We start from the raw sequence: 11,507 nt of genomic DNA on the forward strand, positions 1-11,507 counted from the left end.
CGGTTCAAAACTCCGTAACGTCTGCAGTTTGCACTAATGTATATTCATGTGAGATTGCGTGGATTTGTGTGCAGTTTGTAAAGGTGATCGTTTTCAGGTATTAAAAAAAAAATCACAACAATTCACTTTATAGTCTTTATTAAAGCAAGAAAATGATTCACTACTTTTTGAGACGAGAGGTTGTCAAAAAAGAAATTGACAAAGTAATATTTGGAGGTGGCCACTTATAAAATCTTTAAATGCGGCTGAAATCTCTGCACAATATATCAGACCAGTAGATGAACATCCTTCCTCAGGTCGCATCAATTCATCGATCAGCCAACAGCCTTCTCACATTCATGCAGAGTTCTGAGTTTAATCTCAACTAAACATAACCCACAGATAAATGAATAACAACAAGCACCAGTAACCTTTTAAAGAGCTGCATTGTTTTCCTTTCCTTTACTTCCAAAAAACAGTCTTCACTTATCCCATTTTCCGTCATCACTTAGTCTCTAATTCTGCAAAAGGAGATTATTTACAGATTTTTTCTTTGTTGATGTACTTGAGGATTTCCGAACAGCCTAAACCAAGGCTCAGCTGTCAGTGATTCATGGGGGTGAGTGCACCTGACCAAGTCCATAATCTGCACCTGGCCTTCTTTACTTCTTGCTGTGCAGTAGGACACGTCTAAAGGTGAGGTTAATCCGAGGCGAGAGGACCTTCCTGCGAACAGGAAGGCTGTGATACCAGAAGGTGTTGGTTGGTGGGTTCATGAGGAGCAGGCTTCCATGAGCCAGCTCCAGCTTCACGGGCTCAATCTGTCTGCAGCTCTGTTTCCCCCGAGCGTCTCTGTGTCTGAAGATGAAGTCTCGTGCTGCCCCCAAGGAAACGGAGGCGATGGGACAGATAGGGTCCAGCTCCTTCTCGTCATCGCGGTGCTCGCCCATGTGATCCTGCCCGTCTTTGTACCTGGTGGAGACAATAAACACTTTCAGGATGATATTTATCTCGGACTGTGAAATTTTCAGCTTATTATTTCTCACCTGTTCACCAAGACAAAGTTAAACGTCTGTCCTGTTGTGTTTGTGACGGCATCCCGGATGTATTCCAAGGTTGAAGTCCAAGGGCAGGCCAAACATGTGACACCAGAATAAGTATAAGTTAAACCCGCATCTCCATACGTCGCCTGCTTTCTTGGTATATTATACAACTTTCCAAAGACCTTCACCTTCGATTCTTCACCTGGAACAGAAACAGCAACAACGGGATAAACTAAAAGTGCAACCACTCATAACTTTACAGAAAAAATGTTTGACGTACCTGTTGCGTATACCACCTCCTCCTCCAGCTGTTTAAAAAGATGGTCTGCTTCCTTTTTCGAGAAGAGCAATGCATAATCACAGTCCAGTCCTTCTGCCTCTATTTTCTGCCACGGAACAGGATGGGAGAACTCTCCTAAAGCTGCGTCCTCATCTTCCTCCTCATCTTCCCCCTTATTCTTCATCCTCTCATCCTCCTCCAGTTTAACCTTCTTCCGTGGACTCCTTCTCAGGGCTTCGTTGGTGTTAGAGCGTTTATTATGTCCTTGAATGACACACTTTTCCATTGCGGTCATCTGGTGTTGGTGGTGCAGATTAAGGATTGTAAGGTTTTTTTTATACCTGGATAAAACAAAGAAGAATTCCTTTAAAATAAATAATGGTCCCAGTAGAGTGGTTCATGATACTGTAATTTCAAGTATTTTTGTTAAAGTTGGATCCTTTAACTTAGTGATCAGGTTGCTTTATCTATTGGCTAAGAAACATGTTTTCCTTTTTCTAAATTAACTGTAAATAAACTGTAAGAGGATCTCAAACGTGACCAAAACAAAGGTTAAGGGTAGGTCAACATAAACATATTGAAAGAAGACAAATAAAAACAGCTGAGAACCTGGAAACAGAAAGCGGTTACCTGAAAAGTGACTCAAATCGTTACCTGTCGAGTTAAACTAGCAAACAACTCGTTTCGGTTTATGGCCACTTTAACAAGTTCCATTTTCGCCCACTTCTCCAAAATAAGAAGAAATCAAGAACAGAGGGTTCAGAAAAGTGGCATAAACGTGTTTTTAAAAATGTAAATATGGCTACGTGTTAGGTGCTGCCGTCGGTGCTGGTAGACAGTGGTTTGTCTTGAACAGCACTTGGCTCATTAACATAACTGCTTTCGTCAGTCACTCTTGGCGCGAAGTGTTTAATCCCACTGGGGCAGTTTGGGGGTTTCTGAGGAGCCTGCTGGTGCTTTGCTCTCATTTTAGACATTTTAGTCAAGTCGCCAAAGTGCTTATCCGCAGAATGATTGGACAGAAAACAATTAACTCGTTTTTTTCGGCAGTCCCGAAAAAGAGGAGTTCTACGGAGTTAAATGAGACCGAGGAGGATGCGAAGGACACGGTGAGCGTCACTTCTTCTTGAGACAGTAACTTGACCTTAAACGCGCGTGTAGCTTGTAACGCTAAACACTTTTTTTTCCTGGTATATTTCATTCATTTATTTCGAATTTTGAAGGAGCTGTAGTTTCCCGCGACGCATTCAGCGCGTTCAAGCTGCGTTCACCAACACCAACATGTTCTTGGATGTTGTTAAACGCGGTGCTCGCAACACGACAATGTGTGTACTGCTTCGCAGACGCTTTCTAAATCCAGTTTCGCCTCCGGCTGCACGTTGCTTACCAGCTCTGTGTTTCGCTCAATACATTAAAATAATACAGAAGAAGCAGAAGCAGAAGCCCTCTGCGGCGGAGCCGGAGCCGTCGAGGCCGTCCTCTGCTCCTCTGTCCCCGGAGCAGCTGGACAGGATCGCCCGCAACAAGAGAATCGCGCTGGAGAGACTCGCTTCCGTACAGACCCCCCCCGGGTTCGGAGAGAGCTGGAGGAAGGCGCTGTCTGCTGAGTTTGGGAAGCCTTATTTCAAACAGGTCAGGGAACCAGTCAGTAAGTTGCACATGGAGTGTGTGTGTATGTGTTTTGTTTGTTTTTACAAGTTTTAATGAGAGCACGTCTCCGTCACAGCTGATGAACTTTGTGTCTGAGGAGAGGAAACGTCACGTTGTGTACCCACCCGATGAACATGTCTTTACCTGGACAAAGACGTGTGACATCCGAGATGTAAGTTTTAATTGCGTTGTGCTGGGCGTTGCCTGACATGCGCAGACTTTGCAAAACGCTAGACAACACAAGTGACTGAAATGGGAGTTGTCAAATTAATAGAAATGTGTATCAGTACAAAACATTACAATTTAATGGCATTACAAACCACAGCCTCCAGATGAAAACACACAATTATTTTTCTGAATACAATAACCTCCACAAAGATGATGTATAGTGCAGGACTGTTATATTACAATGCATTCATTTTCACTAGTGTACCTATTGAACTAGCAAGTGCGTGTTCAAAGCCTCTAATACAGTCATATGTGTATGTAATATATAGTGTATAGTGTGTTATATTCAGTTTACAGACACAACAGACATCTAAATCAAGTAATTTGACAATTTTTAACCTTTTTTTTATTTAACATTTATTCCTTCCCAAAACTTAAATATTGCACCCTAAATGAATGCAGCAAGTAATGCATGTGATATTTTTGACACAGTAGAAACATTTGGAAAGAGTTTATATAGCCTGCGTACATTTCCTATACAAACAAAACCAGTTGTAGTTTTCAAACAACAACAGCGACGCTTAGTGGCAGGAGGTCATTTTTCACTTAATCTATGTATTGATGATTAAAAGTGTGCTGTGTAACGGTGTCCTTAAATTATTGTTAATTATTTGTCACTGTTTTCTCATCTAAAGATGTGTTTGTAATTCCAGGTCAAAGTGGTGATTCTTGGCCAGGATCCTTACCATGGTCCTAACCAGGCCCACGGGTTGTGTTTTAGTGTCAAAAGGCCAGTGCCTCCTCCACCCAGGTTTGAAGCCTTTTGAGTTTCTCAGATAGGAAACAACACATGCCACTATTTTTTTTTTATTCTTGGATTGTTTGACTTGACAAGATTAAAACCTCCAACTTGCGGGGTGAATAACATTGAAGATAGTTTCCTGTTAACCTGGGTCCTGGCATTTATCTTTATGTTACTTTGATACGTTCCACCACCTGAACACCAAGAACACATGATCATACTTTGCATCTTGCATCCTGGTGCCAGATGTTCCCCAGAAGTGCAGGATAGACACACAGCCATCCAAATCTAATTGTGCTGTAAAGTCAGTATTTCAATTTAGTTTCTTCAATTTTTATGTTTCCAGTTTGGAGAACATGTACAAAGAGCTGGTCTCTGACATTGATGGCTTCCAGCACCCTGGACATGGAGATCTGACTGGATGGGCCAAACAAGGTACTTTTTAAATATAGTCTGCTGAATGTTTACACACAGTTACACAACAAGAGAACTGTCTGACATTAACGAAGCGTCTCTTTTCTCAATCTGTGACTCTGCTCACCAGGTGTGCTGTTGCTCAATGCTGTGCTGACCGTCCGAGCACACCAGGCCAACTCGCACAAAGACAAAGGCTGGGAGTCCTTCACTGACGCTGTGGTGCAGTGGCTCAGCAACAACATGGAAGGCCTCGTCTTCATGCTGTGGGGAGCGTACGCTCAGAAGAAAGGAGCTTCTATCAACAGGGTGAGTCCATACACTTGTTAATGCAAATTCTTTCAGCTGTGTTTATTATCATGTTTTCATGCTCAGTTTTCACACTCTGTTTTACAGAAACGCCACCATGTGCTGCAAGCTGTGCATCCATCTCCCCTGTCCGCTCATCGGGGTTTTTTTGGGTGCCAGCATTTCTCAAAGGCCAACGAGCTGCTCAAGAAATCTGGAAAGTCTCCCATTGACTGGAAGGCACTTTAACTTGTTATGTATGTTTGCTTTTCTAATATGTGTTGATTAACTACTCACCAAAACCATAAGCTTTCTAACTTCCTGTTTCAGCAATAGTATGTTATGTTCATCTTTTTTAAGTTGAAGAGTTTTTGTTTTATACACTGCCTTTTCCTTGTTCTTTTTTTTTTTTAAGTCTTTTTGTTCAGACTTGCTGTTGGGATGTATTTTTGTATGATCTGCTGTTGGCAGTTCCATTGTTGTAAATATGTTTGTTTCCTTCTCTGTATTTACTGAAATTTGGGGTCAATTAAAGTGGTTCCAAAAAGCGGTTGTTTTGATTTCTCTGAGTTCGATTATTTCCGTCTAATCTGAAACGTTGTGTATGAGGCAGTAAGATCTTTTATCCTTAGTCCACTGCTGAAAATGATTATTTTTTCTTACTGTGGTCCCGGATATATTGGTAAATTGATTAACATTTTATTTGTTTAATATTCAGTTGCTGTCTCTGTTCCCCAGTGCTGTGCTGATGTCACTTCCTGTAGTAACTGGAAACAGTTTAATGAAGAAATTGCAGATGCGCTCAAGTTTTAAAAGGAAGTCACACATCACCTGTAAAATGTTGGTCCTGATGAACGTCGAAGGTAAATGTGGGTGTGAGAGCAACTTGTGATTTTTTACGAAGAACTTTATTTGGGATCTGCTCCAGCACCACCCATTTCAAGGAGAATATAACAATGTCAATTTTAAAGTCTCAACACTACAGTCGTCTTTTTGTTACATCTTCAGACCTGAAACAGTGCAGCTCCACCCACTGAGCTGAGGGTTAAGACACAGGAAATGAGAAGAGGCGTGTAAATTCACATCAGAGACTTTTATTTATATTTATTTTTTTTACATTTTCTGGGTAACATGGATTTTTCAAAATAAAAGCATAACATTGATCTCTTGTGTGTATGGAATGACTTTGTTGTCGGCTAAACAAAACGGAATTACACATTGTGGAATGCGTCGATGATTTATATTAAAACTACTGATAAATATAAAATAGGTATAAAGAATTAATTTCCTGGTGCGTCGTCCACTATGTCCTCAGCCTGCTCTCAGTCGGAGGGTCAGGTAGATGGTGCTGTGCGCCCTCACGTTGTAGTCCGACAGTTTTCCAGCAGACATCTCCCTGTCTTCGTGAATGAGCCTCTGCTGGCTCACCGGTACCCCCTCCCTCTGCTCCACACTCCGCTTGAAGTCATCCACCGTCTCGTTGGGTTTGATATCGTAGGTGCTCGTCTGCCCCTTCTCGTTCCTGAGGAACACCTGGATGGTAGGATTGATGGGAGGATTGATGGGAGGAGGCTCGACGATCAGCAGGGAGACATGGGAGCCGGACTGCAAGCCGTAGTCGCACAAAAGTTTGGTGTCGTCACTGAGAGTTGTTTTTTTGCCGTTTACAAACACCAACTTCTGTTTGTGGACAGGCACCTTCAGTAGTCTATGGATTTGTATTTTCAGGGATCCAACAGTGTCCTGTGGGTTCACAACCAGCGGGTGTAATGTCCCATCCATTGTTTTGATGATTAGTTCCATCTTAACAGTCTGAAAGAGAATTCAAAATATAATTTAAGATGCAGCAAAAAGACATCTCTGTTAATTGTCAAATGTTGCTTCATCATTGTTCGTTTTATGAAGAAAGCTTCATATCTTGGGATGATTTCTTGTCCTCCTTTTTTTTGTTCAGGGATGCCACTTGTCGCGATTCTCAATAGCTATGTGAAAACTTTTAGCTCCTCTGTTTATATACAGTCTGACCCAGCTGATTAAAACACCCTCCCCTTCACTTACGATTCATTTTCCCTATCTGCTTTGATTATTTTCGGTTTCTATTCTCCAAACATGACTCCGCTATACGATGCGTGTTTTGATCACGCAGCAATGCGTCACCACTTAACCGGTTTATTAGGCAGGTGTTGTAGGTGTGGCGGAGGAGAAACAGCTGGGCTGGGACAAGGGACTTTCTTTTTTTAACTAATCTGTTCAAGTCCAACCATGAACTGTGATTCCGTTTAGCTGCGTTAAGAACTTGTTTAGAGGGAAACAAAACCAAAGCAGAAAATAGTAGCCATGACAAGGATTTCTTACAATGCAACAAGAAAAACAAAAACATAGAGAAGTATACTGCAAATCAACAGTGGTGGAAGAGATCCTTTATTTACACTGATCAGTCATAACATTATGTCCACCTTGCTAATATTGTGTATAGGTCTCTTTTGTGCCTCCAAAACGACTGAGACAGTTGGGAAGCCCTCAGAGGGTTAGTGTCTGTTGTCTGGAAATGAAAAATTAATAAATAAAAAATAGGGGGTAGTGCGGTGCCAGTAGTAGCACGAGGACGCTGTGACAACTGTCAACAGAGGAGAGTGATACATGCGCTGTATAATACTTAGTGTATACAGTCAATGTGTAATACCGGCTCTAGTGCTCATTTGGTATTTGGTCTCGAGGGCCAAATGTAATTACACTGCGGACCAGAGTTTGACACCTACGGCATAGAAGGTATGCACGTGACGTCACAACTAGCCGAAGTCTCCATGGTTACGGAGCACTGTGTGGCAGAAAGTGACAGATGAACATGGAGATGAACAGCATTAGTTTGAATCATAGCCTTTAATGGCGTCTAAGTTGTAAAACTGATTTAAAAAAAGAGCTGTTGTGCGAGTGACTGAACCAACAGATTTGAAAAGTAGCCAGATTTACAGGCTCCTGGAAGCCGGAAGTAAATGGATCACTGCATTACGAAGAAACAACTGGAATCTAGGCATATTTAGTGTCAAGTAATATTAATTCATACTGTATTTTTGATGAAGTTATACCCTAGGTTACTTCTTAAGTTACGTTCTGGAGGGCTGTTAGATAAGTTTATCGACATTGGTTTTTTTTTGTTTGTTTGTTTTTTTGGCGTAGTTACGGCCAACAGTAACTATTTCAGTTCAATAAATAACCATAAAACAATAAACGGAATATGACCTAACCTAACTGACATGACTCAAAACTAGCTTAAGTTAACTGAAACTGAGGCGAATCCACTCTTCCAAATCCATGCTAGTTCATATGGATCATTGTTGAGTCCAGGCGGAAAAAGCTCTGAAAAAGCTGAACTTAACTTCCGGGTGAGCAGGGAGAAGCAATCGATCTCCCTCTCTATTCATCCAACGTCTAACCAATCAGGTGACGCTCCATTGGTCATGAGGCGACACCGGCACATAGGACAGATCAGCCATGGCCACCAACACGACTGGTGGATCTTCAGAGAGTACTATTTGCGTTCGTGAAATTGTGTAATAGATTTGAGCTGAGCTGAGGGTTTAGGCACAGGAAATGAGAAGAGGCGTGTAAATTCACACCAGAGACTTTTATTTATATTTAATTTTTTACAATTTCTGGGTAACATGGATTTTTTCACCATAAAAGCACAACATTGATCTCTCGTGTGTATGGAATGACTTTGTTGTCAGCTAAACAAAACACAAAGCTATTAAGGCGGAATTACACATTGTGGAATGCGTCGATGATTTATATTAAAACTACGAATAAATATAAAATAATAATAATTAAAAAAAAGTATAAAGAATTAATCCTGCTGTGTCGTCCAGTATGTCCTCAGCCTCCTCTCAGTCGGAGGGTCAGGTAGATGGTGCTGTGCGTCCTCACGTTGTAGTCTGACAGTTTTCCAGTTGTCATGTCCTTGCCTTCGTGAATGAACCTCTGCTGGCTCACCGGTACCCCCTCCCTCTGCTCTACACTCCGCTTGAAGTCGTTCACCGTCTCGTTGGGTTTGATATCGTAGGTGCTCGACTTCCCCTTCTCGTTTATGAGGAACACCTGAGTGGGAGGATTGATAGGAGGCTTGATGTAGGAGTCTCGACAATCACAACAGAGGAGAAACCTTAAGATGGAGGACGTCTCAGGCCTTCAGCCTCTTTTCTCCTGCCTCTTGATTTGGCTGCACATGATTTTGCTGTCTTTGTCTCTTAGTGCTCTTGCAGCGACTTTTGTGTGTGGGAGGTTTTTGGGACTAGGTAAGACGGGGTACCCTGTACATTTTGGGCACTCACGTAGGTGATTATTGTTATTCCACTAGGTTTATGGGTTGTGCCACCGCTGTATTGTTTTGGGGAAAGTCTCTTGGTAGACAAGCCAGTTAGGTATTTTTGTTGATTTTCTTTTTCCAGAGGTAGCTCAGATAGGCCGTCTTTTGTTATATTACTTTCATTTTATTTGGCACAACCTCTTTGTCCCATCCTCCCTCACCTTAGCGTGTTTTCCTTTGTTACAATAAATCACGCTTGCTCATTTCCACAAGACTTGTTTGTTTACTGGTTGTCGTGTTGTCTGACACCTGGTTTTACCAGGTGGACGTGACACTCAGTTTTCACACTCTGTTTTACAGAATCGCCACCATGTGCTGCAAGCTGTGCATCCATCTCCCCTGTCCGCTCATCAGGGTTTTTTTGGGTGCCAGCATTTCTCAAAGGCCAACGAGCTGCTCAAAAAATCTGGAAAGTCTCCCATTGACTGGAAGGCACTTTAACTTGTTATGTATGTTTGCTTTTCTAATATGTGTTGATTAAGTACACACCTAAACCATAAGCTTTCTAACTTCCTGTTCCTGTCCTCAGCAATAGTATGTTATGTTCATCTGTTTTAAGTTGAAGAGTTTTTGTTTTATACGCTGCCTTTTCCTTGTTCTTCTTCTTTTTTTAAGCCTTTTTGTTCAGACTTGCTTTTGGGATGTATTTTTGTATGATCTGCTGTTGGCAGCTCCATTGTTGTAAATATGTTTGTTTACTTTTCTGTATTTACTGAAATTTGGGGTCAGTTAAAGTGGTTCCAAAAAGCGGTTGTTTTGATTTCTCTGAGTTCGATTATTTCCGTCTAATCTGAAACGTTGTGTATGAGGCAATAAGATCTTTTATCCATAGTCCACTGCTGAAAATGATTTTTTTTCTTACTGTGATCCTGGATATATTGGTAAAATTGATTAACATTTTATTTGTTTAATATTCAGTTCCTGTCTCTGTTCCCCAGTGCTGTGCTGATGTCACTTCCTGTAGTAACTGGAAACAGTTTAATGAAGATATTGCATAGATGCACTCAAGTTTTAAAAGGAAGTCACACAACACCTGTAAAATGTTGGTCCTGATGAATGTTGATGGTTGACCCAAGACCCAAGAAACAGAGCTTAAATATGGGTGCAGGAGCAACTTGTGATTTTGATATATTTTTATTTATTTATTTATATTTTTTTACGATGAACTTTACTGGGGATCTGCTTCAGCACCACCCATTTAAAGTCTCAACGCTACAGTTGTCTTTTTTGTTACATCTTCAGACCTGAAACAGTTCAGCTCCACCCACTGAGCTGAGAGTTTAAGCACAGGAAATGAGAAGAGGCATGTTAATTCACATCAAAGACTTTTATTTATATTTAATTTTTTACAATTTCTGGGTAACATGGATTTTTCAAAATAAAAGCATAACACTGATCTCGTGTGTATGGTATGGCTTTGTTGTCGGCTAAACAAAACGGAATTACACATTGTGGAATGCGTCGATGATTTATATTAAAACTACTAATAAAAATAAAATAAAAAAAAAAAGTATAGAGGATTAATTTCCTGGTGCGTCGTCCACTATGTCTTCAGCCTCTCAGTCGGATGGTCAGGAAGATGGTGCTGTGCGTCCTCACGTTGTAGTCCGACAGTTTTCCAGTTGTCATCTCCTTGCCTTCGTGAATGAGCCTCTGCTGGCTCACCGGTACCCCCTCCCTCTGCTCCACTCTCCGCTTGAAGTCGTTCACCGTCTCGTTGGGTTTGATATCGTAGCTGCTCGTCTGCCCCTTTTCGTTCCTGAGGAACACCTGGATGGTAGGAGGCTCGACGATCAGCAGGGAGACATGGGAGCCGGACTGCAAGCCGTAGTAGGACAAAGGTTTGTTGTCGTCACTGAGAGTTTTCGTCTGGCCGATTACAAACATCAGCTTCTGTTTGTGGACAGGCACCTTCAGTAGATTATGGATTTGTGTTTTCAGGGATCCAACAGTGTCCTGTGGGTTCACAATCAGCCTGTGGGACATCCCATCCAGTGTTTTGATGATCAGTTCCATCTTAACAGTCTGAAAGAGAATTCAAAATATAATTTAAGATGCAACAAAAAGACATCTCTGTTAATTGTCAAATGTTGCTTCATCATTGTTCATTTTATGAAGAGAGCTTCATACCTTGGGATGATTTCTTGTCTTCCTTTTTTTGTCAGGGATGCCACTTGTCACGATGCTCAATAGCTGTGTGAAAACTTTTAGCTCCTCTATTTATATACAGTCTGACCCAGCTAATCAAAACACCCTCACCTTCATTTAAGATTCGTTTTCCCTCTCTGCTTTGATTATTTTCGGTTTCTATTCTCCAAACATGACTCCACTATAAAATGCGTGTTTTGATTACGCAGCAATGCGTCACCACCTAACCGGTTTATGAGGCAGGTGTTGCAGGTGTGGCGGAGGAGAAACAGCTGAGCTGGGACAAGGGACTTTTTTAACTAATCTGTTCAAGTGCAATCATGAACTGTGATTCCGTTTAGCTGTGTTAAGAACTTGTTTAGAGGGAAACAA

The 11,507-nt window shown here is 41.5% G+C and overlaps 5 protein-coding genes across 8 annotated transcripts in view; 1 reads left to right on the top strand and 4 right to left on the bottom strand.

The window, feature by feature from the left end:
• Positions 1–121: 121 nt before the first annotated feature.
• On the bottom strand, positions 122–2,829 carry alkbh2 (alkB homolog 2, alpha-ketoglutarate dependent dioxygenase). 3 transcript variants are annotated; one of them, XM_047591974.1, is made up of 4 exons: positions 2,690–2,829; positions 1,303–1,643; positions 1,026–1,224; positions 122–951 (listed from the first exon to the last, which is right to left on the bottom strand). In XM_047591974.1, exons 2-4 carry the CDS (start codon positions 1,595–1,597, stop codon positions 642–644), a joined length of 804 nt encoding a protein of 267 aa, XP_047447930.1. In that variant the 5' UTR covers positions 1,598–1,643; positions 2,690–2,829; the 3' UTR covers positions 122–641. The 3 variants fall into 3 exon arrangements, with proteins under 3 accessions (XP_047447930.1, XP_047447931.1, XP_047447928.1); XM_047591975.1 differs by lacking the exon at positions 2,690–2,829 and adding an exon at positions 1,957–2,104; XM_047591972.1 differs by lacking the exon at positions 2,690–2,829 and adding an exon at positions 1,933–2,099.
• On the top strand, positions 2,188–5,174 carry unga (uracil DNA glycosylase a). 2 transcript variants are annotated; one of them, XM_047591966.1, is made up of 7 exons: positions 2,188–2,411; positions 2,728–2,934; positions 3,029–3,124; positions 3,834–3,931; positions 4,269–4,357; positions 4,467–4,645; positions 4,733–5,174. In XM_047591966.1, the coding sequence occupies exons 1-7, from the start codon at positions 2,313–2,315 to the stop codon at positions 4,871–4,873; spliced, it is 909 nt and encodes a 302-aa protein (XP_047447922.1). In that variant the 5' UTR covers positions 2,188–2,312; the 3' UTR covers positions 4,874–5,174. The 2 variants fall into 2 exon arrangements, with proteins under 2 accessions (XP_047447922.1, XP_047447921.1); XM_047591965.1 differs by lacking the exon at positions 2,188–2,411 and having other exon boundaries at positions 2,485–2,934.
• Positions 5,175–5,698: 524 nt separating this feature from the next.
• Positions 5,699–11,507, bottom strand: part of LOC125012198 (polyubiquitin-B-like) — a 28,965-nt gene continuing 23,156 nt past the window's right edge. The window contains exon 2 of the mRNA XM_047591995.1: positions 5,699–6,436. Within this exon, the coding sequence (XP_047447951.1) occupies positions 5,936–6,427 (492 nt within the window). The 5' untranslated portion in view covers positions 6,428–6,436 and the 3' untranslated portion in view covers positions 5,699–5,935. The remainder of the gene's footprint in view (positions 6,437–11,507) is intronic.
• Positions 8,484–9,321, bottom strand: LOC125011754 (ubiquitin-like). The gene is made up of 2 exons (XM_047591030.1): positions 9,215–9,321; positions 8,484–8,807 (listed from the first exon to the last, which is right to left on the bottom strand). Exons 1-2 carry the CDS (start codon positions 9,319–9,321, stop codon positions 8,498–8,500), a joined length of 417 nt encoding a protein of 138 aa, XP_047446986.1. The 3' UTR covers positions 8,484–8,497.
• LOC125012204 (polyubiquitin-B-like) lies at positions 10,300–11,256 on the bottom strand. The gene is made up of 2 exons (XM_047592004.1): positions 11,118–11,256; positions 10,300–11,012 (listed from the first exon to the last, which is right to left on the bottom strand). The coding sequence occupies exon 2, from the start codon at positions 11,001–11,003 to the stop codon at positions 10,539–10,541; it is 465 nt and encodes a 154-aa protein (XP_047447960.1). The 5' UTR covers positions 11,004–11,012; positions 11,118–11,256; the 3' UTR covers positions 10,300–10,538.

This window comes from Mugil cephalus, chromosome 8 (assembly GCF_022458985.1).
Source record: "Mugil cephalus isolate CIBA_MC_2020 chromosome 8, CIBA_Mcephalus_1.1, whole genome shotgun sequence".
Lineage (NCBI taxonomy): Eukaryota > Metazoa > Chordata > Actinopteri > Mugiliformes > Mugilidae > Mugil > Mugil cephalus.